The sequence below is a fragment of the Colletotrichum orchidophilum genome, assembly GCF_001831195.1.
Source record: "Colletotrichum orchidophilum strain IMI 309357 chromosome Unknown Scaffold_110.1, whole genome shotgun sequence".
Lineage (NCBI taxonomy): Eukaryota > Fungi > Ascomycota > Sordariomycetes > Glomerellales > Glomerellaceae > Colletotrichum > Colletotrichum orchidophilum.
The window spans coordinates 91,074-113,675 of record NW_019173066.1 but is presented as its reverse complement, the minus strand read 5'-3'; the positions used below and the strand labels follow the sequence as shown (position 1 = coordinate 113,675).

The 22,602-nt window shown below is 54.1% G+C and overlaps 10 protein-coding genes across 10 annotated transcripts; 5 read left to right on the top strand and 5 right to left on the bottom strand.

Moving 5' to 3' along the window:
- Positions 1 to 1,414: 1,414 nt before the first annotated feature.
- On the bottom strand, positions 1,415 to 2,727 carry CORC01_10815 (uncharacterized protein; the record flags this gene model as incomplete). The annotated part of the gene is made up of 3 exons (XM_022622442.1): positions 1,415 to 1,969; positions 2,019 to 2,353; positions 2,424 to 2,727. 3 exons carry the CDS (start codon positions 2,725 to 2,727, stop codon positions 1,415 to 1,417), a joined length of 1,194 nt encoding a protein of 397 aa, XP_022471080.1.
- Positions 2,728 to 3,862: 1,135 nt separating this feature from the next.
- Positions 3,863 to 5,254, top strand: CORC01_10814 (uncharacterized protein; the record flags this gene model as incomplete). Its single annotated transcript, XM_022622441.1, has 4 exons — positions 3,863 to 3,953; positions 4,010 to 4,246; positions 4,631 to 4,926; positions 5,219 to 5,254. 4 exons carry the CDS (start codon positions 3,863 to 3,865, stop codon positions 5,252 to 5,254), a joined length of 660 nt encoding a protein of 219 aa, XP_022471079.1.
- A 256-nt stretch (positions 5,255 to 5,510) lies between these two features.
- Positions 5,511 to 6,444, bottom strand: CORC01_10813 (uncharacterized protein; the record flags this gene model as incomplete). Its single annotated transcript, XM_022622440.1, has 2 exons — positions 5,511 to 5,911; positions 6,402 to 6,444. The coding sequence occupies 2 exons, from the start codon at positions 6,442 to 6,444 to the stop codon at positions 5,511 to 5,513; spliced, it is 444 nt and encodes a 147-aa protein (XP_022471078.1).
- Positions 6,445 to 7,880: 1,436 nt separating this feature from the next.
- CORC01_10812 (uncharacterized protein) lies at positions 7,881 to 9,011 on the top strand (the record flags this gene model as incomplete). Its single annotated transcript, XM_022622439.1, has 2 exons — positions 7,881 to 8,365; positions 8,414 to 9,011. The coding sequence occupies 2 exons, from the start codon at positions 7,881 to 7,883 to the stop codon at positions 9,009 to 9,011; spliced, it is 1,083 nt and encodes a 360-aa protein (XP_022471077.1).
- Positions 9,012 to 9,479: 468 nt separating this feature from the next.
- On the bottom strand, positions 9,480 to 9,728 carry CORC01_10811 (uncharacterized protein; the record flags this gene model as incomplete). The annotated part of the gene is made up of 1 exon (XM_022622438.1): positions 9,480 to 9,728. The coding sequence occupies one exon, from the start codon at positions 9,726 to 9,728 to the stop codon at positions 9,480 to 9,482; it is 249 nt and encodes an 82-aa protein (XP_022471076.1).
- A 998-nt stretch (positions 9,729 to 10,726) lies between these two features.
- Positions 10,727 to 14,000, bottom strand: CORC01_10809 (uncharacterized protein; the record flags this gene model as incomplete). Its single annotated transcript, XM_022622436.1, has 9 exons — positions 10,727 to 10,843; positions 11,159 to 11,408; positions 11,516 to 11,566; positions 11,748 to 12,096; positions 12,243 to 12,327; positions 12,713 to 12,973; positions 13,055 to 13,283; positions 13,830 to 13,845; positions 13,910 to 14,000. The coding sequence occupies 9 exons, from the start codon at positions 13,998 to 14,000 to the stop codon at positions 10,727 to 10,729; spliced, it is 1,449 nt and encodes a 482-aa protein (XP_022471074.1).
- On the top strand, positions 11,165 to 12,518 carry CORC01_10810 (uncharacterized protein; the record flags this gene model as incomplete). The annotated part of the gene is made up of 4 exons (XM_022622437.1): positions 11,165 to 11,254; positions 11,303 to 11,411; positions 11,676 to 11,784; positions 11,828 to 12,518. 4 exons carry the CDS (start codon positions 11,165 to 11,167, stop codon positions 12,516 to 12,518), a joined length of 999 nt encoding a protein of 332 aa, XP_022471075.1.
- A 905-nt stretch (positions 14,001 to 14,905) lies between the features above and the next one.
- Positions 14,906 to 15,783, top strand: CORC01_10808 (uncharacterized protein; the record flags this gene model as incomplete). The annotated part of the gene is made up of 2 exons (XM_022622435.1): positions 14,906 to 15,092; positions 15,641 to 15,783. 2 exons carry the CDS (start codon positions 14,906 to 14,908, stop codon positions 15,781 to 15,783), a joined length of 330 nt encoding a protein of 109 aa, XP_022471073.1.
- Positions 15,784 to 16,760: 977 nt separating this feature from the next.
- CORC01_10807 (uncharacterized protein) lies at positions 16,761 to 17,798 on the bottom strand (the record flags this gene model as incomplete). Its single annotated transcript, XM_022622434.1, has 2 exons — positions 16,761 to 17,326; positions 17,375 to 17,798. 2 exons carry the CDS (start codon positions 17,796 to 17,798, stop codon positions 16,761 to 16,763), a joined length of 990 nt encoding a protein of 329 aa, XP_022471072.1.
- Positions 17,799 to 19,591: 1,793 nt separating this feature from the next.
- CORC01_10806 (uncharacterized protein) lies at positions 19,592 to 21,285 on the top strand (the record flags this gene model as incomplete). The annotated part of the gene is made up of 5 exons (XM_022622433.1): positions 19,592 to 20,149; positions 20,206 to 20,373; positions 20,424 to 20,477; positions 20,527 to 20,646; positions 20,749 to 21,285. 5 exons carry the CDS (start codon positions 19,592 to 19,594, stop codon positions 21,283 to 21,285), a joined length of 1,437 nt encoding a protein of 478 aa, XP_022471071.1.
- Between the last annotated feature and the right edge of the window lie 1,317 nt (positions 21,286 to 22,602).

Here is a 22,602-nt window from a genome sequence, read left to right as displayed (position 1 = left end):
CCGCGTCCTTTAGAGAGGGTGGCAGCATCACGACAGCCTCACGCACATTCGGTATGAGAACGGAGCAGAACCCGTATGTGGCAGAGTTAGCGACACTGGTGTAAGCGGTGGAGTCGCTCCCAAAGCGACTCCAGCACCGTGCCATCCACATGTTCACCCGCAACAAGGCGGCAGTTTTGGAGACCCGCAATCCCCGACAACAGTCAGGCCAACGAGAGATCCAACGATTCGACGCTGGCGTGCAAGCTCTTCAGAGGCGAGGCAACAGAATCGCTCTCTTCTGGCTTCCATCAGCGATAGAGTCAGATCTGTCGCAAGCAGCTAAGGCAGTGGCAAAGGATAGCACGAAGCCGGACAAGACCTCACAGAAGAAAGCTGCCAGAGCCTACTCGACGGCGCTCGGGATCGTTTTAAAGAGCGTGCGACGGGAAATCACACATGTAAGCTGTATGACGGAATGACATAGAAAGAAGCCAGCATGCTAGCGCAGCTGCGCACCGGAATGGCGAGACTGAATTGGTACCTGCATCAGATCGGTGCAACTGCGGGGTGCTGACTGTAATGATGGAACGGTATTGATGTCGTCAGAGGCAAAAGCTTTACTGGGTGTAAAATGGGACAAGGTGTTTGGTTTGTACAGTCGAGTCGATTTTTGCAGTTTCTGATGTCTAAATTTCATGCTACTATTGCAAAAGAACTGTACTGGCAGCGGTGGCTCGGCATCTCGTTTGTTTTTCTTCGTTGTCGCGATAGAAAAGGACGAGTACCACTTTTTTTTTGGGACATCTAACATCAGGCCAGACCGGCCTCACCACGCAAAGCGCCGGAGCAAGTCATTGTGAGCTTGCTATCGTGATGGCCTCATCGGGCTACCACTGGTGCCACACGAGACCCTCCCAGATTCTATCTGATCGCAGTCTAATGCAGTGCCAACTCCACGTCTCCGTCTTTCGCATCAAGCCACCCGCCACCAGATGCATATCAGAAGTAACCATCGTTAATCGGGCTTTGATGCAAGGGGGTATTGTGACGCGTTTCTTCAACGAAGCAAATGAATTGACGAGAACGGATCCGGGAGAAACAAAACAGGAAAGGATTAGAATGAAATATAAAGACAGACGCCCACCAAATCCAACTCTATGTTCACCATCCAGTCCCTCATTGGCGGAGTCGCGTAAGCCTTCATGACGGCACTGCCATTCAGCTGAGCTCGACGTATCGATGGTCGAATAGCGTGTATCAAGATCAACTTCCCGTACAGATTTTTCCTGCCTGGCTGGATCAAATTTGATCCGTGAAGCAAGGCTTGGAGAGCACAATCCATACACGGCTGCTTGCTGCTGTGCCGTTGGGGTTCTTTGCTGCGCCAACTCCTCTCTCTGCGAGCCCGGCCCATCGAGATTGGGCGTTGAAGTTAACTTCCAAGGCGGAGTTGCAGAATTTGGAGCAGCCTCAAAGCCTCGACTTTCTCAAAGCCCCAGTGACCGTTACTTGAGGCACCCGCGTCAGCGTTACCACTTTGCTGTTTGCCCGAAGTGGCCAACAGTACGTCACGAGCCAGCGCGGACCTGAGGAGAATCATCATGTCGCGCATGTGATCTAGAGAAACACGGCGAGAGTAGTAAGCACCCATGCAGCACATGCCTACCAATAAGCCTGTATAGGCTTCCATGATAGTGGTTGTATATAGAATGGGGTTATAGTCATGTGAATAAGTGAAATTTCCCAAGAACTGGCGGACGTTTTCAGCAGAGAATTGGTTGAGGCCGGTGCTTTCGTCATCTATCGGGAAACCTGGAGGGTAAACGAAGTTGAGAATCTGGTTGGAGAGATGGGAAAAGGGATCATGGATCGATGACGGCACGTCCCAGGTCGAGAAGAAAAGGGAATCGAGCTGATTTTGGTGGCTGGGAGGACGTTCCATACTTTCAGCATCGGTATTAGGCTCTGATATGGTTGCGATCTGCGTCTGTCCAAGATTAGAGAGAATCGAGTGTGATTTGCGGAATGTTGCGCACCAGCCTGGATATTTGAGACCGACCAAGGCCCGATTGTTGGTTCGAGTTCGACCCGCCAAGGTTGTTCATCCCGTCCGACACAGGCATCATACCAAAAGGCTGAGCCATGTCATCCGCAGGCGTGTTAGCATTGGGGTGGTTCAGATCGCCATCCTGACCAGCAGCCGCGTTCTGCGCACCAGCCTTCTTGACACGAGCCCGAGGGTCAGACAAGTGACTAGCACCAGTCGGGTTACCTCGGCGAATGGAGCACTTCTGGAAGTGTTCCTTAAGAATGTCACTTCGCGAGAAAGTGTCGCCACACAGCACACACCTGTAGGGGCGGTCGCCCGTATCTGTTAATCGCGCGTGTCAGCCAAGGGAAAGCCGCGTGTTAGAGGGGAGAGGGCGACTTACGGCACATACCATGACGCCTCACACCGCTTTCGTGCAAGAAGGTCTTGGGGCATTGAGGGCAACGGAATCTGCCATCGGCACCCTTAACCGGGCTCTTGGTGTTGCCAGCGCCAGCAGGAGTGGCAGCAGGGCGGCCAGGAGCGCTGGGGCGAATGCCACGGCGGCCTCGCGAGCCGACGACACGTGTAGGCTGGTTAGCATCACCCATGCCGCCAGGCAGGACACCGCCGGGGCCGTAGGGAGCAGGCGCAATGGGCTGCGAGAGCCAAAACTGAGTGCAGTACGCCTGGAGCGGGAGAGGATTCTGTCCCATCTGCTGGTAAGGGCCGCGGGGCTGCCGCTGTTGTTGCTGAGGCCGAAAAGAAGGAAATTCGAGTGAAGTGATGCGAATCGAGGATTTTTTCAAGCTTTCCGCCAGACGGATGGAGGAAGTCGCGAGCCCAAAGAAGACAACACGCGCAGAGTTGTTGTCTATGGGGTAGACTTTCCGTGGTGGGATGAGGCTCCAGTTGATCCCGTTTGGAGGTGGTTTTGGGGAGGGTCGGCAGATTGGCCCCGATCCTATTTATTTTTTTCTCTCGCGTTGCTCTTCGGCAAGGAAAAAAAGCTGTCAGGTACCTGGTGTCGCCGAGAAGGGGTGTGAGAGGGGTGTATGTGGGAAAAACAAAAAAGTTGCCTTGCTAGGGCGGGTGCCGAGGGTGCGCGAAGTAGGACCAGTTGAGCAATGGTCGCTCCGACGGTCATCCAAAGAGATTGAAGGGGAAAAAGAGAAGAAATTGATTTGGACGTCGCGCCTTCTGGGAGGAGTAATTACAAGGCGACAGCGACACAGTCGAGTGAACCAAGCGTGTAGGAAAAAGGGGTCTGTCGGTCTGGTGTGAATTTGCTCTTCTGGCCACTCCGTATCTCTGCTCAACCCCACGCGCAGAAGGAATGAGGCGGGCGTTGGTGGGAGGGCACGACGGGTCGCGGTGGACAGCGCAGGTCAAGATCAAGGTCGGCAAGGCAAGGATGCTGGCACTAAACGGAAACCGTTCCAACCGGAACAGATGAGTGAGGTTCTTCATCCCCGACGAAAAAGCACAGATGCATTCGCGAGAGTCCTGTTAAATGGGGCCTGACGCGGGCCACTCGCACCACTCAGCGGATGGCAGGGAACGGCGTACCGGAGCAGGGGTTGACGAGTAGCTGGCTGTAACGAACAGCCACCCTGGTTCGTCGCCACGCGACGCTAGCGTGTGGGACATGCCCACTATGACATGAGATGAGATGGCCTTGGGGATGTGCCACAGTATCCCTGCACATTTGGGGCGTGGACGCGAAGGATGGTCGTACCTTGCACACACATCCTTGGCCAGCCTGCGCGTAGTAGGGGTCAAGGCCACTGGCGTGGCTGGCGTCGATCTATCATCCCACCCGTCCGCCAAGGGGCCCAGCGTGAAGCGCGAATGACCCTCCAGATGGCGCTAATCCCTGGCGCGCCGACCCTTGGCCACTTTGACGACACGTCACAATCGGCAGGCGCAAGACACCAACGGGGTAAGCCGTGGGCGCAGGCCTCGCAGTTGACCTAGCATCGACTGAGCGCATGACAGCCATACGGACGGGTGCTGGCTGTCCTGTTATTCTTCTTCGTCGCCAGGCGAGCTACCCTGGAGCACGAACGGTGCTCCGGCCAGTTGGCGGTCTGCCGGTTTCTGACGATCAGCGAGACATGCAAAGCCCGCGGCGCCAGAGCCAACAGGAGCTGATCGTGCCTTGCAGTGTGCTCATGCTGTATGCGAAGAAAGACATGCGTCTTCGGGCGGAAGCCTCTGGTGGTCAAGCACCCCGTGAGTGGAACAGACTGGAATGCCCCGTCTGACGGCCTTGATTGGCGTCAACAAGGCGCTCACCGCATGCTTACGGCCAATTGCCCAATGATGCTGCCCCCCACAGCAATGGCATTGATGAAAATGCCGCTAGGGACGTGAGTCAATGACACTACTTAGATGCGCGACGGCCCCTTTTGCGAAGCTTTTGCCTTTCTCAATTACGGGTCCGCTGATTGCGCTTCTCACCGTGGGTCATCATAAAACACTGCGGTCAAGTCGATGGCCCTGTTCCTCATTTACTTGTGTCGTCGTCACGCTCACAGAATGCATGGGCGGAAGCTAGGTATGTGCATTGGCAGCCTCGCCCAGGCCCAGCCGACCATGCTGACTCCTTCACTGCAGTTCAGATCAAGCTGGCTGTTCGTGCCGCCCGCGTAGTCGTCCTCGGAGGCGTGGTGATGGCGCTGGCAATGTCCCTGGCCACTTGGTACCCATCGCACTTGCGATTCATTCGCGCGTTCGCCCTCACTGGCGGTGCGCTTGTTCCGTACCTCCCTTCAGCATGTCCGAGACCACACCGATTCTCGGGAGTCGGCTTAAAGAATGGCCACCTAGAACTCTTGCTGGGCGGCCACTACGCACTGTGCGTCATCGCAGCAGTGTTGGCCGCCATCTCAGAAATCACTGATATGTTCATGGTATGTGCTCACTCCTCCTCCCCAAACGCGCGCTGAGAAAGACTAGGCCGTGCTTTTCAGCGCCGAGATGGTCTCTGTGGTCATTTTGGACTCGTGCTTGTGCCAACACGACGATACAAGCGATGTTGAAGCCGTCGATTCAGTTCCACATGGCGTCTGTGAGCTCGATGGTCCTACGAGCTGTGGCTTCGACATCACTCATTCCACGTCGTCTCCTGCGTCGCAACAAAGTACGAGTTGGAAGTGGATTGACACCATGTGTAACAGCACTGGTCTGTCAACCGACTTACAGAAATTCTACTGGGAACTACGATGGCAAGCGCACTGAAGAAAGCCGGGCTCTCTGACTGTTTTGAGCTTCTTCTGCAACTCTCGGCTGTCTGCCTGTCTCCTGGGCGAGTGGAAAACGAGCCAGTTGGTGACGCTGTGGGTCCCTCTTCTGTAGTTGATGGATAAGATCGCAAACCCAAGCCATCGGCACTTGTTTTCAGCGTTGCAACTACACGGTTCAATCTTATTCCAATGGACACATATCTGTTTGCCAAGATGACAGCCAACGTCCGGCAGGCTTACTCCAGTCCGGCTCAGTCCAGATGACCAGGGGCGGAGGTCATTGATCCTGTCTTCTCATCCTTGTGCTCCCATCTCAATTTATCACGGTTCCAAGTCCGGAACTCATGAGCTGGATCTAAGTTGAAGTCTTCTTCGGCGGTCTCGGCCATGCCGTCCAAAGCAATGCCGAAATTGCATCCCGTGTCCTGATCCGTGATGCTACACGAAGAGTTTTCAGATGTTCTTTGCCTGTCTGGGCCGACCTTCGTATCCGATAGCATAGAACCAAGCTTGGCAGAATGCTCCAGCGGCGACGGCTTGGAGGCCATCCGCCTGAATATCTCGATGGCCTTTGACAGACACGACTGATGTGCGGTCACCCGACGAGTCGCCCTTGAAAGGAAGCAGTAAGCCTTGGACTTTTGCGTGCGGCCTTACGGTGACATATGTGTGATTTCAGCCCACAAGAGGACGAGACAGGGGAGGTTCAATCAGGCAGTGGGTATCCAATGAGACAGGATGGACAGAAAATTCATTGCGCGCCGTGTGTTTGCCTCCGAATTGATAAGATGTACTATCATTTGCTTCACCTTTGATCTGTTGGCGGTGCATCCCACAAAGTGGAATGTCTTAACCGGGTATCAGTAAGACGTCGATACATCCTTCAACCTTCAACCTCTCCCGGTTTCAGACTAGACCACGATCCATGTATAGTCAAGAAGCAAATGATCGCACAGATCAAAAGGCCTCGCGCGCAAAACGGTCCTACTGTTTAATGCGGCGCCGAGTTGCACAATCGGAGCATCTTTCATTGTTACATATCGGACATTCTAAACACTCTGCCTTGATTCCTCCTTGACTGCAATGGCACTAATGTTACTCATCAGTCGTTGTCGGCGGATATTGAGTCTCAAACCACTCACGCATGTCCAGAGCGTAATGTATCTTCGTTTCGGTCTCGTACATTGCGAAAAAGGTGTTGCCATCGTGGAGACTGGTAAGTAGGTCAGCTTGGCCGTCTCCATCAGCTTTGGTGTGTCTTCAACACCTACGTTCAGCCGTAATCGAAAGATGTCCAGACGCCCCATGAATGTCAGGCTCCAGGTAGAAGACAGCAGACTTATACTAGATTTTTCAATCAGCCGCGGCCCAGTGCAAGACGGCGTCGGTCAATCAACGGTCCCAGCACGTCAGGGGTAGGTGACGAAAGCATCGGCTGATAGGCGTGGTCCATGTGTGAAGAGCTGTCGAAAGACACAGCGAAGCAACTTGAGGCTTTGATGCCCGGTCCCAGGAGGTTTTGGTGACCATGGGGGTGAGATCTTGGCCAGCAATGTGGTCTCCCTTACGCTACCTCCACAAGGTATCCTCGTCCCCGCGGCAGGCCAAGCCTGGACCGGAGAGGGTCTCAAGAGTAGACGTGACTTGAATCAGATGTACCAAAGGTCAAGAGCGATTGACGCATCTCGGTGACACCCGCCTACACGCCGTTGCTCGCCTGCGTGACGCAGACAAACCGTCAGGTATCGCCTGCCACGGCTCTAGGATCGCAAGGTCGGCGCAGACGCCATTGGCTTCAGATACACCTAGTGCTTGTTACAGGCCGAATGCTCGCCTCCCACCCTACACCACACGTCGCAGGCAAGCTACGTGGCGGGGACTTGGGGGCGGCGACGTACCTTCAGTGCTTCATGTCAGCGCTCGGCCGTTGGGCAGCGGTGCTGGCTGCCACGTTGCCCGTCTGGACTGGCAAGCCTCTCACTCCTGTACGGCATTCGATGACAATGTTCTGGCGGCGGCAGGCCAGGGGCGGCGGCATGCGAAGTTGGTAAGCACAAGACTAGAACCGACTCACTTTCGCGCCTGCATCTCCCATCAAATGTGTCACTCGCGTTTAGGGTTCGTTCTGCCCCCCGTCCCCCACACGAAAGAATCCCCTTTTCTTCGCAGAAAACGGGTAAACGTGGAATCAGCGCTGGTCCAACCAGGTGGGAGCACCTTCCGACAGGAGGCACTCGGGCTACGCCGGCCGGAACCCCGTGGCGGGCCCGGCGGTAACCCGGCTGCGCCCAGGCTCCTCTCCGTGCGGCCCCACTGAGGTTCTCAGGCCACGAAGACAATGTTTTGCTGTCTCGGAACCCTACTCGCGTCGATAGCAACGCGGCACGAAGCGACATGTCCCCCACGGGCAGAGCATTTTCATCGGTGCCTTCGCCATGCATGCTCTGCCAGAGACCAAAGGCCCAGGCCCGGCGATCTCTGAGCGCATCAACTCCACTTTCCCACCTTGCAGGAGGGGTACAAGCAAGCGTGGTGAAGGCTGCATGAGTCGCTCTTTATAAGGGCGGTGGAAAACCACTCGACCGCCGGAGAACGGCCTCGAATGCGCCATCAACGACAAAATGACCCTACCAGAAGCCGGCACTCGACAATCAGCTTGGATGTTGTCTGTTTACATCCTCGCTCTTCTACTTCTTATCTGTCTAAACGGCCTGCCATATTTCGTATCTGGGTGGTCCGACCAGCTCGCCGGGAAACACATAAGCTCGATCGCGCTCAAGTCGATACTGCTGCAGTGCATCGACGACCTTCAAGAATCGCTCATTTGGTTCCTCCAGCCACTCTTCGACATTCTTGTCTGGGATGTCCTATCCGGAGAAGAGGAAGCCGAATCTAGACGACAGATCACAAAAGCCGATTCCTTCATCACCGTCGTCAGAGTGTTCGCCGTCAAACTTCCATCGGTCGGCGTCACGTTGCTCTTGATCCTCCCGAAAACGACGGTGTCGACCTTCGTCTGCATTCTCGTAGCCGCGGCCTGGTGCTTGATCTTCCCTGATGCAGCAAAAGCGGCACAGAAAGGGAAACAGGACAGGGATCGTGCGCTGTAGGACGTCCCCCTGGCTGCTTTGACGCCCTCGCTTACAAAAACCAGGTTGGAAAAGCGATCGGATGCGGAAGAGTGCCAGGAAAGTTACTTGCGGTCGCTTTCTGGCCTGTTCGCCAGGCTCTTTTCGTGGAATGTGATCCGCAACGGCTGCCTGTTCCTCTTTGTGCTGTTCAGCCCCGGGCTTGATCCCACTCTGATGACCCGATTTGTCCATCAGGTTGCAGCCCTCGAAAAAATCATGCTCAAGGGGGTACTGAGTTACAACAAGGCGCGAAAGATTGTCAAGGTCTTGGCCATGAACAAGCTTCCATGTCAGAGCACTGTGGTGGCTGTTACAGACAAGCTGATGGCCGCGAGCAGCCGGTGCCGTGTCTTGAACACTGGTTGCATCGGGAAGCTTCATGCCAGGGCCCGGAAGCATTTCAAGAGCCGCCCGTTACTCCCTGTCACGCGTGGGCGCTGTCATGGTGGTCGGGTTGCGATTTGGTGCACGGCGGTGGGAGGCTCGGTCGCAGAGAAGGTGGAATGGAGTTTCCAGACGATGCGCAGATGCTTGCAGCGTCCGGCCCTCGTTACCGGCGCCCAGGAATACCGGCCGCTGCTGGCCGCGGAAATGTCTCGATGCGCCGCTGCGGATGTGTGAAGGTAGCCCGTGGTGCCGTAGCACAGGGTTGACGAAGGTTCCGTTAGATCACGGCGAGAAACTAGGGTACTTGTCCATCATTGACTAGTGAATAACGAACCAGGCACCATTCTGGATTCCTTTGCTCTGTCGTTGTCAAAGTCAAGAACGCGGAATCAGATAACACCCGTATTGGTCGACTCCACTGGTAAGCCTTCACGCGTACACAGATGCATTGCTGGGCGCGCACTACGCAATTTGATGTTGTATTATTGTGCTTGTGACTCGTATGGAATCCTCTTTTGGGTTTCTTTGATAAAGGTACATGGGGCTTATTGATCGGCTCAAACGAACGCAGCGTATGTTGACAGTCCAATCCCGACTGCTCTCCCCTTTACGGTAGAGACCGAAATATGTTGATAGGAGCACAGCCATCTGAGCATCACTTTGGGCAACGGTGTGAGGCCTTCGCCGAGCTTCTCTGCCGGTCTATCGGTATCTTTCTTTAGAATTTATCTGCCGTATTGTTCCAGCTTTGGGGCGCTTGATCATAAACTCCCAGGGAACCGCCTTCTTGTTTAGTTCCTCGATACATGATCCGCACAACTTTGGCCGATCGTCATCTTGCGTCACATTTACTTTGCACCGCTTTTGAGTAGAACTGTATAGGTAACACCATTCGGAAGCACCCGTGAAGCCATGTCCGCAGGTGAACTTTGCCCGGTACCACTCGCACATATCGATTGCAGCCACTGGTATTGTTGTCGAGAAGCAGTCGATGCTAGTTGGATGGAGGTCCGTAAGTGGATGCAAAGCGTGGAATAGGCACCAAACTTTACCTTTGGCACAAGGAGGTCGTTATGAGTATGGTTATGGCGTTGATGTTGGAGCATTTCCGCGGTGCGGACGACATGCGGAGGCCGCTCGTGCCGGACGTGGTCGGACTAGTCGATGAGGGAAAGGAGGCTCGACTTGCTAGATTGCTGTGAAGCGCTGCTTGATATGCACATGAAATATAACGCACGGGCCGGGCCTTTTCCGCGTGAAACTTTCTTTCCATGCGAGTCTCCGGCGGATACTGCGCTTCATCAGCGACGGGTGTGATGACGAGCGGATTGGACAACCGCCAGGGTTATTCGACACGGATCAGCTGCAGATGTGGAATGGGATGTGCTCCTTGCCAGAGGTGTATGGATCGAGCACGGCGACTCGATTATCGCGTGGCTCTTCTCGTCCGTCTCGGGCTTGACCATGACACCGATGAAAGTGCCCTCAGCCGATCCCAGATAGGTGGAATGCAGGCGCGGCCAACCCGGGAATGCCAGCGGAAAGGTCCTCTCCGGCACCAGACACCGCCGACGGGCTTGCCTGACACGTTCCTTCTCTGTGCTAGCCGCTTACAATAGATTGCGGGGGCAGGCACCCATATGTCGTTGGCGCGTACCGTCCGGAAACTACGAAGGCCGAGATCGCCCTGTGCCCACGCGTGTTGAGAACTCATTGTGAGAAGTTTCGGAAGGGGCTTGGCATCGCGGGGTATCTGCCCACATCCGTCGCTCTGGTGTGCATGATGATTGTGCATTTTGCATGGGTGTATCTGTGTAGGGGGCTTCTGCCCAGCACCCACAAGCCGCCTTATTGGCTCTGGCTTGTGGTACAGCATCTGTTCAGTTGGCTGTCTACGACGCATGCCATATCTGACACCAGACTAACTGATTTGGGCAAACTCGATAATTTTACGAGTTCCGCCCAGAGGGGAAGGCGATGCAGGCTGCAGCTTCGCATCCAAACGGTGGCTCGGGTGGGACGCCGGCGATGGTGTGTGCGTAGCCGAAGTCGTCCGGATGCCCTCTCTGGGTGGGAACTACGACTACCCCACCCCGGCCAGTAGGTAAGTATTGAGCCCAACCTGGTAGCTTCCAGGAAAGTGTACCCAGTAGGATGGGGTGCGCCCTCGCGAGCTAGCGCCGGAAGACTTGCTAGTGTATGAACACGCCATGGCAGTTCATTATCTTTGCAAGGGTAGCCTACCCCACTCGACCAAGCCCTTTTGAGCCTTTTGAGCAGAAGTCGTAATATTTTCGAGTTTCGAGCCAAACTCGTAAATTTACGACTTTGGATGTCAAGGGGGAAAGTGCACTTCTCACCATTTCCTCCTTCAGACTCACTGCATCATGGGCGCCAATCCAATCGCCCTCGTCAGCGACATACTGGCAATTTGTGTCAATGATCATTGGAAGGATGATGCCGGAGTGCATTCGAAGGTACGGGCAGCGCCACGCAAGCTTTTCGGCGTTGCTGACCACAAACAGCTTGTTGATGCCTGTGTCGCGTTGATCTCCAGCTTCCCGTGTTGCGTTCAAGCGCAAATCCGGACGAAGCTTGATGACTCCACCCCAGCACCATCCTTCCAGTCCGCTGGTTCGACGGCGGAAAGTCATGATGACAGTTTGGGAAACGAAACTTCATGGATAATCGAGCCTTCAAAATTGTTCAAGTCAAATCCACTTGACGTGACGACTTACTTGTGTTCGGGGCGGAAACAGAGGAACTCGACTTGGGCGCTCGCATCCATCCTCATTATGAAAGAGCTCTGGATCTGTCACGATACATACGGAAAACAAAAGAAGCAATTCAAAAACAAGTTATACGAACTCAACCCAAATCTGACACAACGACTTAAAGGAAGTCTTGATAGATGGATACGCTGTGGAAAGGTTTTGATTGATATTGAGTGGTCCTTTGGCTACGGCGCACTCATGGCGCTGCATGGCGTCGTCAATCTTGTTCCATTGTGAGTAAACCGCCACACTAGCGAACACTGCTGACCCATACAGTGCCACGAAACCACCCGCCACTTGGAAACCTTCCGTAGACGAAATCTGGAAGCGGCTGCAAGAACGTGACGCCATGGCTCGTACGGTACGATTTGCAAAGAGGGAAGAAGCGCTGTCGAAGTATATCTCTGAAGCATGCGCTCCTTTAAACGCGCCGCCAAAACGATCGAAACGATCGAGAGGGCTCCATTTGCAGTTGAAGCAGAAACCTTCCAGAACAGACGGCCACAGTACGACGGCATCCGGGTGTACCCGCGAGCCCTCACGTACTGTTGCAGACCAAGCAGCATCTACCAGCCCGCAGGAGCAGTCGTTCATGCCTCGATCGCCGGAGCCGGGGGGAGAATGCGGAAGCGTTCTGGCAGTCGGCTTTCCCATGCAACCCCCCGCGGGAAGCGGGCTTTACTCCACTCACGACGGTCTCTCTGGTTCTCGCGCGCCGCAGACGGGTATGGACGTCGACTGTCTGCAATACGCAGCTTCTTTGCCGACAGAGAACTCTGGGCCGAGTCAGTTAGCATTTTCGAACGATGGAAATCGACAAGCACTCGGTGCTTGGTCAGAACCTGGCATCTGGGGCGCACTCGAGGGATTCGAATTTGCTCCTCTACCTTTGCAGAATGACCCTTACAAAAACCACTGCCCAGAACTGACTCACGCATCAATGGGCCTGCCAACAGTATGGCTTTGAATCGTATCAGTCTAGTTCTATAGACGGTAGCTTCAAGAACCCGAGGTGGCTCCAGCGTCACAGCTCACAACGTCATAGTATAAAAACAGAAATGACACTGCTTTTCCAGCTGAGCGCCACCCATGTGTTCCGTACAGTAGGATGACATAACCGCTTCTCAAGGTGATTCTGCTTATGACTGTTTCTGGCGCAACGTTATCCCGCGACAGAATTTCGACCCCCGCCGAATCGTCCTCGTGCACCTCTATCATTACCACGCCAGCCATTTGCTTCCCCTCGACCCATTGTATTCCGTTCCAGAAGGAGGAGCAGAGGATGGTATCGCCCCGAGTCCTCGGGGGAGCGCGGGCCTGACCCCTTCCGCTTCTTACGAAGTAGGATATGCTGTAGCGTTGTGCAGAGCCCGAGCTCTCTGAATCGTCGCCGTTGATGAGCGTCTCGATCGTTGTCTGAATCTAAAGTTGAGAACTTGCCGCACGAACCGCGTGTGCTTGACCTTGTCCCATCGGTTACTGAAGCAAAGGATCCCCTTCCACCATCAATGTCTTGTCCTTTACGATATTTTTCTGGCCCTCGTCGGCTGGCAAGAGCAATTCGATCTTGGAGTACACGATATCGTACGTAGGCCTTGTCGTGGTTGGCAGGATGGGCAACCCAACTCGCTCAAATTCGCCGACAACGCAAGCATCGTGCAGGGACCGGTTTGTCGGATCGGGCCGCGGCGGCGGGAGTCGTTGCCAGGCAGAAGATGTGAGAAGATAGGGGCTGGTCCTTCAATAGCAGTCAAAGGCAAAATTTGATGCAAAATCTGCTGCTTCGAGTCGCGGCCATCGAATTGGAAGCCTTGTGGTTCTGTGCTGATTGGTCTTCCGAGCCCGGCGTGGCCTCCTCAGGTTTCGCACGGAGAGGGCAAGTGGGGTGTCATGTCACATGATCGTGCACTCGGCTTGCCATCCTCCTCGGATAATACCACACCCGACTCCGTTTCTCCATTGGTTGCCGACGTTCACGATGTCCAAATCCCATATTGACCAAACATCACATGCAGACCGAATTTCGGCGTCTTTATGCAACAATTTGATCAACCCAGAAAGCTTGTATTCGAATGCGTTTCTAGCTAGGCCCATTAGTATTGGGAGAAGCCCACACAGCCTGGCTCGCCACATATGAGCCCTTCCCACCTTGACTTCAGTCCTTATCCACCACCTGCTCTCCTCTTGGCTCATGCGGACACTTCCAGTGAACCATCTGAAAATTCATTGCCCGATATCCTTCAAGATCCGTTCGTCTGCGGGGTTGACGTTTGTGTACCTTCGCTCGTCCCGGACTAAATAAGTTAGCAACGGAGTGCCATCACGGACCAGCTGGGAGTACCTGAACGCTGTCCATACCCATGGACGTGTGGGTTTCCTCAGTCGTCTGCTGCTTGTATGGGTCTTGAGGCTCGCCTGAGGGTTCTGTCTGGCTGGGGTTGTCTGCCATGATGCCAAGTTGTGCGCCGCTAAACCTTGGGGAGTCTAAAGATCTACGTCCTCGAACCGCTGAGAAAATCGTCAGGGGACGACAGGAATTCGATGCGGACGACCTGGACTGGCCTGTTATTCATGACCTTCAGTCTGCTAACTATCGACTAGGACATTGAGCTTTATAGCCTTCCACATCCTCTGGACCTAACAAGAACAGGCTTGGACAATCCCCTCTTTACTCGGTGGTTCAAGTCGAAGTGAAAGGTGCACGTCGAGCGGGCTCACTGTGCGGCCGCCGCCATGGTCGGTTGTGCCATGGCCATGCGGAAGCCTTGGTTGCATGCATCATCAGCGGCAGGTTTACACATAGTGAAGCAGCAGGAGCCGGGATGTCGAATAGGACTAAGTGTTGTATCTTCGGTCGTCCTCCTGCAAGCAGCATGGGCTCTTGTCTTCAAGCTCCGGGTGCTTTCTTCTACCATGGACAACTCATCAGGGGCCTGTCAAGCTCGAGATCTTGCCTAGCCTTCAGCCCGTGTTGGCAACATTGGAAACCAAGCCGACGTGCATGCTGAGAGCGATGGCGTGGCTCATGTACAGGCCGCATCTAGCAGTCACAATCAAGGCCAAGCAGCAAATTGGGGACACTTGATCTCCGTCGTACCCTTGTAATGCGGCCGCTTGTGTAGCCCACGATGAGGTTCCCTCGTGGCTCGGAACGAGTTGGTTGACGCACGTTGGATACGCTTATGGCATGGCCGCCTTGCTTGACAGGGCTGGTCGCGACGACGCAGGAGTCATGTCGCATATTCATTTCACAGTAAAGCAATGGGGATATCAAGACTGAGTTACTGTTAGTCACAAACGCCAATAACCCTCTGTTCTCCGTGTTTGGCGATTGTCATAACCAGTCAGTTCGCCATGAGAACCTCTATAGAATACACCGATGAGTGGAAACCTTTCCTCCTCAAGTGCTTCAGTGGCGTCCACGACATCTGGGGATCCTTCTATCAACCCTCCAGTAGCCCTGAACATGAGAGGTACATTTGCATCGGCTATCTTGTGTTTGGCTGGGAGAAGGGTCACTTTTCCCGGGCTATGCGCACTCGTAAGCTAAAGTAACAACGTCGAGGTGCAGTGTCTTCGCTACCCCGATTCACGACTCGTGGCTATCTCACAAGACATCCATGGGAGGACTTATTTGTTTTCTAGCGGTTTTTACGAGACGTGAGGAATGTCTTCTCTGTGGGAAATTTGTGTGAGGAATATCTCAGCCTTAAACAGAGGCCACACGCGGTAGCAGGCTGGCCACAGTAGCCTGAGAAAATGCTCAGACAGACCATGGTGTTTCGATAGCTTACACAGCAGTGTTATGAGGGATAGGAGTAGGCGCAGGAATACAGCACAGTTTCTGCGAGATATTCCTAACTCGGACAGGGGTCTAATGCGCCCGCTGCATTGGTTGGAGCAGAAGCCCGCGCCGAGAATTCTAGATCTGCGTAGGGTCGCTTCATATCGATAGCCACAGGGAACAAGTGGAAGTAGGACCCAGAGCAAAATTCACCAAAGGACAATCAGAGGTGTGGGGGTATGCTTGACCCTGGGAGGGAGAGTAAATCTCAAGATGAAGCCTGACGCCAGAGTTGTTTTCGCCAGAAATGGAGCAACAAGAACAAAGCGGGGCTTCCATACAAGCCATGGAGACTTTGCTCAACGTGGCCAGTGTGTTTGACGGCGCAGAGCAACCAGAGCAGAACCTCATACCCATGCAAATAGCGTGCGACTATGACGCAACTTAAGCCATGATGCTATTCGTAGACACATGAGGTTGTTAATCCAGGTTAAGGTGGAACGCAAGGCTAGAAGGTGCCACAACAGGGGTCGCAGAGCAAGATTGAAAACCTGAAAAGTGGCAGGTGGCTGCAAGCTCATTCTGCGCGCTTGAGATTTTGCTCGGTACTCCTAGATACAAGGAAGGGGGAGGCCGTCGAGATGCAGATGAGAATTCGCTCACGAGTGCTCAGGTAAAAGCGGGGTTGTCAGAAATGGCGTGCCCCCTGGACGTGTTTCCAACTGAAGGATCCGTGCGTAAGTAAATGAACCATCTGGCACACGTCACCAGACCGGATAACTCCGAACAATTGGCCATGAGTGGCCAGACCCATCCGTTCTCTACCGAGCCGGGGTTAACGGCTCGGAAAATGTACGATTCCGGCAACCTGTTGTTTAGTGTACAGTGGTTACATCCCTGGGCATGTCTTGAGTCATAGCAGGGCTACGTTTACTGTATGCCACATATCGTGTCGATGCCCACCATCGACGTCTCTCGCCTCTCTGCAGCAGTCACAGGCTGATCATGCCTGAAACGCGACGGCTCTTCATCAACTATACCCGAACTTTCGCTATGAGGATCAGGTGTTCTGAATAGAGACCTTCACAGCCTTGACTCGATCCGACCACCACACATTACTAGTATCTTCTATATCTAGCAAGTCGACAAATATGTCGGCCGCAGTACGTTTGGCTCCTAGATTGAAGCTATCTATGAAACATCATACTGACACCGTTGAGGCCAATGACCCTCCGCTGGACAGCAAATATATCCGGTTTAACACTTTCACGCCCGCAAAAAAAGCTATTATGACCTGGACAATACCTGAAACCGGCCGAGGCAAGATATATATCGATGACACAGCACTTAAAGATGAGGAACTGGATGAGGGTAAGCCGAAAGAGATAGCAGCAGGGACTAAGGTCACGGTACTTGAAATGCGCGTTAAATTCGAGTATGAGGCGCAGGCCCAGTCATGAGGTTTAGCATATGTTGCCCTTCTTCGTATGGTACACAGAGGCAAAGCTGCGTGACGTGCTTAATGTTTACTGTCGCTTGAGACGGACCGCTCAAAATTTCTTCCACAGGAGGAGCGGTTGGGAGCTCCCAGTCAAACACAAACTCCATCTTTTTCCCTGTCATGTGTGCCCGGATGCACGACGTTGTCCTCTCCGTACCCCATGTCGCAAGACTCTGGATTCGGGCCATGAAGGGTTCTGAGAATATGCTGAACATCTCCTGCGTCTTGAACATATAGGCAAAGGTATAGTCGACGTAGGTGGGAGGAGTGTGTTGATGTTGAGGATCGATGTTAGTACAAGCGTTCGAAGTGCCGGAAGTATCGGCCTCCGGTGTGGGCGTCTCTCGGTCGGAGACGTCAGTCGCCTCTGCGCAAACACGTCTTCTTTTTTGATGACGAGTGCTGCCATGTGTGTGGACCGACGGCATCTCTATCTCGTCCTCGTTCGGTGCTTGCAATCCGTTTAGGGCGATGATGGCATCTGTTATTTCTGTAGAAACTGTCAGCGAACGTTTCTGTTGGGTCGTTGGGGAAATACCGGTGAAGTAATCTCGAAGATGTCTGGGGTCCGAAGATTTTTTCCATTCTTCGAAGCACCTGTACCAGTTCACGTGTATCTCGGGCGTGGCAAGCAGTGCAACTGCTGCTGACAGTGACGAATTGTGTTGTATTAGGGCCTCGATTTCGGTCTTTGTGAGATATCTTGTTAGCGCCACAAAGACTGCAATTGGAACAGATTTCAAAGGAGTATTTCCACTCGTTGAATATCGAAGTGGGAGCACGTCTGCGCAAATATGTCTTGGTAGTCTGTCCAGTTTGTTCACCCTCTTCGCTAGTAGGTCGTAGGTCTCTTGCGCTTTCGCAAGGCATGTCGCTTGTTGTTGTGCTTGGGTAAGCTCAGCTTGCAGCCGCGCGACTAGATCGTCTAACTTTTTGCGTTCTTCTTGGAGGGTTTGGTCCATGGTCAGATCGATTTCGTGATGGGCTGGTGGCTGGAAGAAAGCAAATGGCTAGAGTTGAGGCAAGCTATGCGGTAATCTGCTGACGCGACCCGCCGTGATGACTCAGCGAGAGGCAGAAGCCATCTTGTCATTGGTACGTGCTATCTGAGCTTCAGTTGATGCAGCCCCCCGTCTCGGCTGATGCAAGCGACTAACTCCTAGGGGGGAAGGTGTATATCACACTGGCAGTAACCTTACTATCCCCTTTGGAGTGTGAGATTGGTTGCTTTTCTCACGAGCACGAAAAGATAGAACCCTATCTCTTCACGGGCTGCCTAGGCTGTTAAAACAGCGACGCAGAATCTGGTGAAGTAACGTGCGCCTCATTAGCAATGTACAGATACCACTATGGTGGTCTGTCGGTATGGCTTGCAAAGATAAGCCTCGCAGCGATGGAAAGCACCGCAAATCGACGAACGAGAAGAACCTGTCTCAGAGTATGAGCGCTCGCAAGTTGAAAGCTGTTTTGAGAGGTGCTAGCTCTCAGCCTCTAGCTTTCGTTCGATAATGGCCGTTGTCGCCCATTACTTGCATTACCAGTCTTCAACTTCTCACATTTTCGGGACGTAAGTGGTAGGATGGGGATCAAGTACGAGCCGTGACCATACTTGGGATATTCAGTCTGTGAAAAATGCCTCCATTACGTCATCGCACTGAGGTCCCAGTCTGCTAATCCGGAGCTTCGTTTCTGTAAATGGCATAAACAGCACTGCAAATACTAAGTCCGCTCTTTGGAAAATCAGCAGCATCTCCAGCATGCCTAAGCCCCTTCCATCGTCCTTGCGCCCCGTCGCCTGCAGGCTGGCCAAGCAAGCGTGTGTAATCCAGGAGGACGCGAATGAAGTACGATCTTTGAAAAACAATGTACATTAGTCACCACATTCGACGTGACTGAGACTGATACTCCGGAGACTACCATTTGACCGCTTTTCCTCCCTAGATACCTGCCGTAGTTGCGATGAAGCCAGTCGTGAACTCTGAATTGCAAGATACCAAAGAGTGGGCGCACCTCCTTCGTTTCAACACCTTCTTGACGTTAGACGCGCATGTCGGTGCTGTATCGCGCAGTTCAGCTCATTTTCTTAGCGGTGACGCTTTCTTAACCTTCCGTGTGCCTGACCCCACCCGACTGTGTCCACCTTGAAGAGCACGTTTGGCTGCAATTTTTTGTGTGAGCAGAACCGGCCTCGCCTATCTGAGCCATCTCCTGCTTTCATGGTCGCGGTACTAGCTGAGCTAGTGCTCACCCAATTAGGATGCTGGCATGATATTCCTGGAGGAACAATAAGCAACCCAAAAACGCTGACCTTGTTTGGATTCATCGACCTGGTGTGTCCTCTAATTAGCCAGGATCCATCAGTCCCGGTCTGTTTCTGAATGCTTCTTTCCCGTCCGTGATGTTGGGGTTGCACCGCAGCAGCTACATCACCGCTTTCTTTTCCTCCTCAGCCCCTTGGTTCCTGCAAGTCTCGCCATGGTGCGTGTCTGACGCATGGTCAGATCTCAGGATCCAGACTCGTCGGCTTGCATTCAAGTCGTCACCAACCCCCTCCCTCGTGTGCGTTGCTCTGAGTGCAGCGGCGTGCCCAAGCTCGGGTTTCCAACAGCAAAAGCAATATTCAATCCTTTCTAGTTCGCTTTTATACGGCGAGCTGCTCTTTTGATCTGGATGATGGACTCGCATGTTTTCACTTGGTTCCCTTCGCTAGTCACAAAATTCTTACCATTTATAACGAGAGTTTGATATCGTCCCAATGGCACTCTCGCAGCAACCAATGCGGCCCCGGGCTTGGGGATGCTTTCAGCAACAGCCTGCTGTCCACGACTACTCCATGATGAACCATCCGACCTCCGTGCAGGACCAGTCGAGAGCAGCCATGCCTGCTCCCATGGCAAGAGCCGTCATGCCCACTGACTACCTGAGCGCACCGCCGTACTACATGATAAGTCACAATTGCCCAGCACTGAATCACATGACCTACACACAAAACGATGCGCCACAGACCTACAGCTACATGTCTCCCCGAGTCGTGCGCGTGGGAACCCCAGAGCACGAGGGCGTGTCTGGCCAAAATGGCCGACAACGCAGCCCTATCAGTAGTTCCAAGGCAAGGATAGGAAGCTTCAAGACACCTGACCCGCGCAACACGAAGGATATCAGGTTCAACAAGCCGACGGGCGCTGAATCTGTGAATTTTACCACCCCTATTGACACCCTCATGAAGGCCATTCAGAAGAGAAGCGACTCCGACGAGATTATCAAAGTTGCTTCAGAGAATCATCAGGTCAAGCCTGAGCCTAGATCGCCCACAGTGAGTGTGAATGTCGGCACAAGGAGTAGCTCTCACTGATTCATTCTTACCTTGAGGTCGGCCACAAAGCTATTGCTCCTACAACCTCGTCGATGTCCGCGGAAGGTGTGGGTGCCCCTAAAGCTAAGCGATTCATTTGCGGCATCGGTGGTTGTGGCAAAAGCTTTGCCCAGAGCACTCACCTCGACACCCACAAGCGTGCGCACACTGGGGCGAAGCCATATGTACGTGTTGATCAGATGGCGGTGGTCTGAGAGATACTGACAGCTCCCAGCAATGCAACTGGCCTCATTGCGAACGCACTTTCTCCCAGCCAGGCAACCTTAAGGTAAGCACCTGTTTTCCGCCTGATTTCGACTCGACTGACAGACTTGCAGACTCACATGCGCCGTCATACTGGCGAAAAGCCGTTCCAATGCGAGGGGTGCGACAAGGTGTTTGCGCAGCGTGGCAACCTTCAGACGCACATGGCAACACATACCGACAGGAAGCCATTCGTCTGCAAGTTGGATCAGTGCAACAAGGAGTTCACGCAAAGGGGAAACCTCAAGGCATGTGGTCTCGGTCTTTGGAGACTACTCCACTGACATACATTACAGAATCATCAAAACAAAAACCATGGGGGGACTCTCTTGGAGATGACCGACTGGATCGTCTCTATTACTGACGTCAACAGTCTGTCCGATGACCAACGCAAGATGTACTATTACTTCGCGAACCTATACAAGAACAGCAACAAGGGAATCAAGGGTCGCGGCAAGGACCGCAGGGTGACGGAGCGTGTTTCGAAGGCTAAGCGGAAATCTCCCTATAATCCTATCAACCCCGTCTCTGGCAGCATTAGCCTGGCAGCATGCAACTCGAAGAGGCTCCCCTCAACGGAGCAGCAACAGCAGCGGCACCATCCACGGGGCTACCACGAAGGTCCCCCTACGGACATGGCCCTGTTCTCGAGTGAAAGCTGCGATAGACACAATGTAGCATTCGCGAACCCCGACGGCATGTATTGGCAGCCACCTCATGCGATGTACACACAGGGAAGTGACGGGATGCGAGAAAACAGGCCCGTGGCACTGCCCCCTCCATCACATCCCCAGAACGTCCCGATTGCAATGGCGGGAGGACGAGGCATGTAGGGACAGATGGGTGGACACACCGGCAAGAGGCAATGGCGGGTTCCTTGAATAAAGATCTACAGAAACCAGATGGCGTTCCTACCTTCATGCAAACTATGCCCGACTTGAGACCCTTTGCTCTGCTCGACCAGTTGAGCCTGAGGTGAACTGCCTTTGTGGCGCCACTCCCTGCATGGCCTGGCGTCGCAATGCAATGCGGGCTACTCTATCTATTGATTAGCGACGAGGGCCCAGAGACCCAGCGGGAAGGACGTTTGCATGGAAATTGCGTGTAAAATGCCCTCAAGCACCCCCGCGTAAACCCCGAGCACCAGTGGGTGGGGGTCCCCTGCTGTACCAACGAGCGAGTTGGCACGAACCAGAGTGACAAGCCATCGTCCTTGGCCGCGCCGGTTGGTGTGGCCCGAACCCTCGTTGATTGGCGTTAACTGATTTGACTGATCGTCGTTTCGGATGACATGCCCTATGCAGGTTCCTGTCTGCGGGCCGGGGTCCGGTCTACCACCCCGGACGGCTGGTTATCTTTCAGGTCCATGCGAGGGCCGCGACAGGGGCGCGGTGCTCGTCCACCCCCAAAAGTCCGTGCCTCGGTTTCGGACGGCAGAAGCAAGAACGGACTTTGGACACCGGGCGATTCTCCACAGCCGCGCCCGGCGGCACCCGCTGGCGTCGCTGCAGCAAGAGGTACCACGCCCCGGTGGCGCGCTGGGCTTACAGCCACGCCCCAAGCCCCCGCCGAGTGCTTCCCCGCCAGCGACACCAGACGGTATAACCCGCCACGACTGGGCCTGGATCAGACGGGGCGTACGGACGAGTCAGCGCACTGTCGCCCACTAACCGGATGAGGACGTCGTTCGCGGGCCAATCACATCTGCCGCCGCCAACTTCATTACATTGTACGCTGGACCGGTGCTCGACGCGATTGGGAAGACGGGTTCCGATAGCTGATCGTTGGTCCTCGGACAGGGAACCGTGAGCCGGTGCATGGCCGATGGCAGATCTGGCCAGCCGTACCAGGACTGGCATCGAAGGGTTTGCGAGTGCCGAGGTGTGTCTGCCGCTGCCAGTTGCGAGCTGGGTGCTCCATCAGTGGGGATCGGTTGCCGTGCAAGATGGAACGAGATGTCCTGTCTGAACGCTCTTCCGCAAATGTTGCTTCGTGTCTGAACGATAGTGCCGCGCCACACAACTGCCAGCCACGAAAATCGGGTAGGCCGCACTTGGCCGTCGAGAGTTCCTCGCACGATTGACTATTGATGAACTACGTAGTATCAGATCGGCTTCCATTAGTTCATGCTCCTCTCTTGAATGGACCAG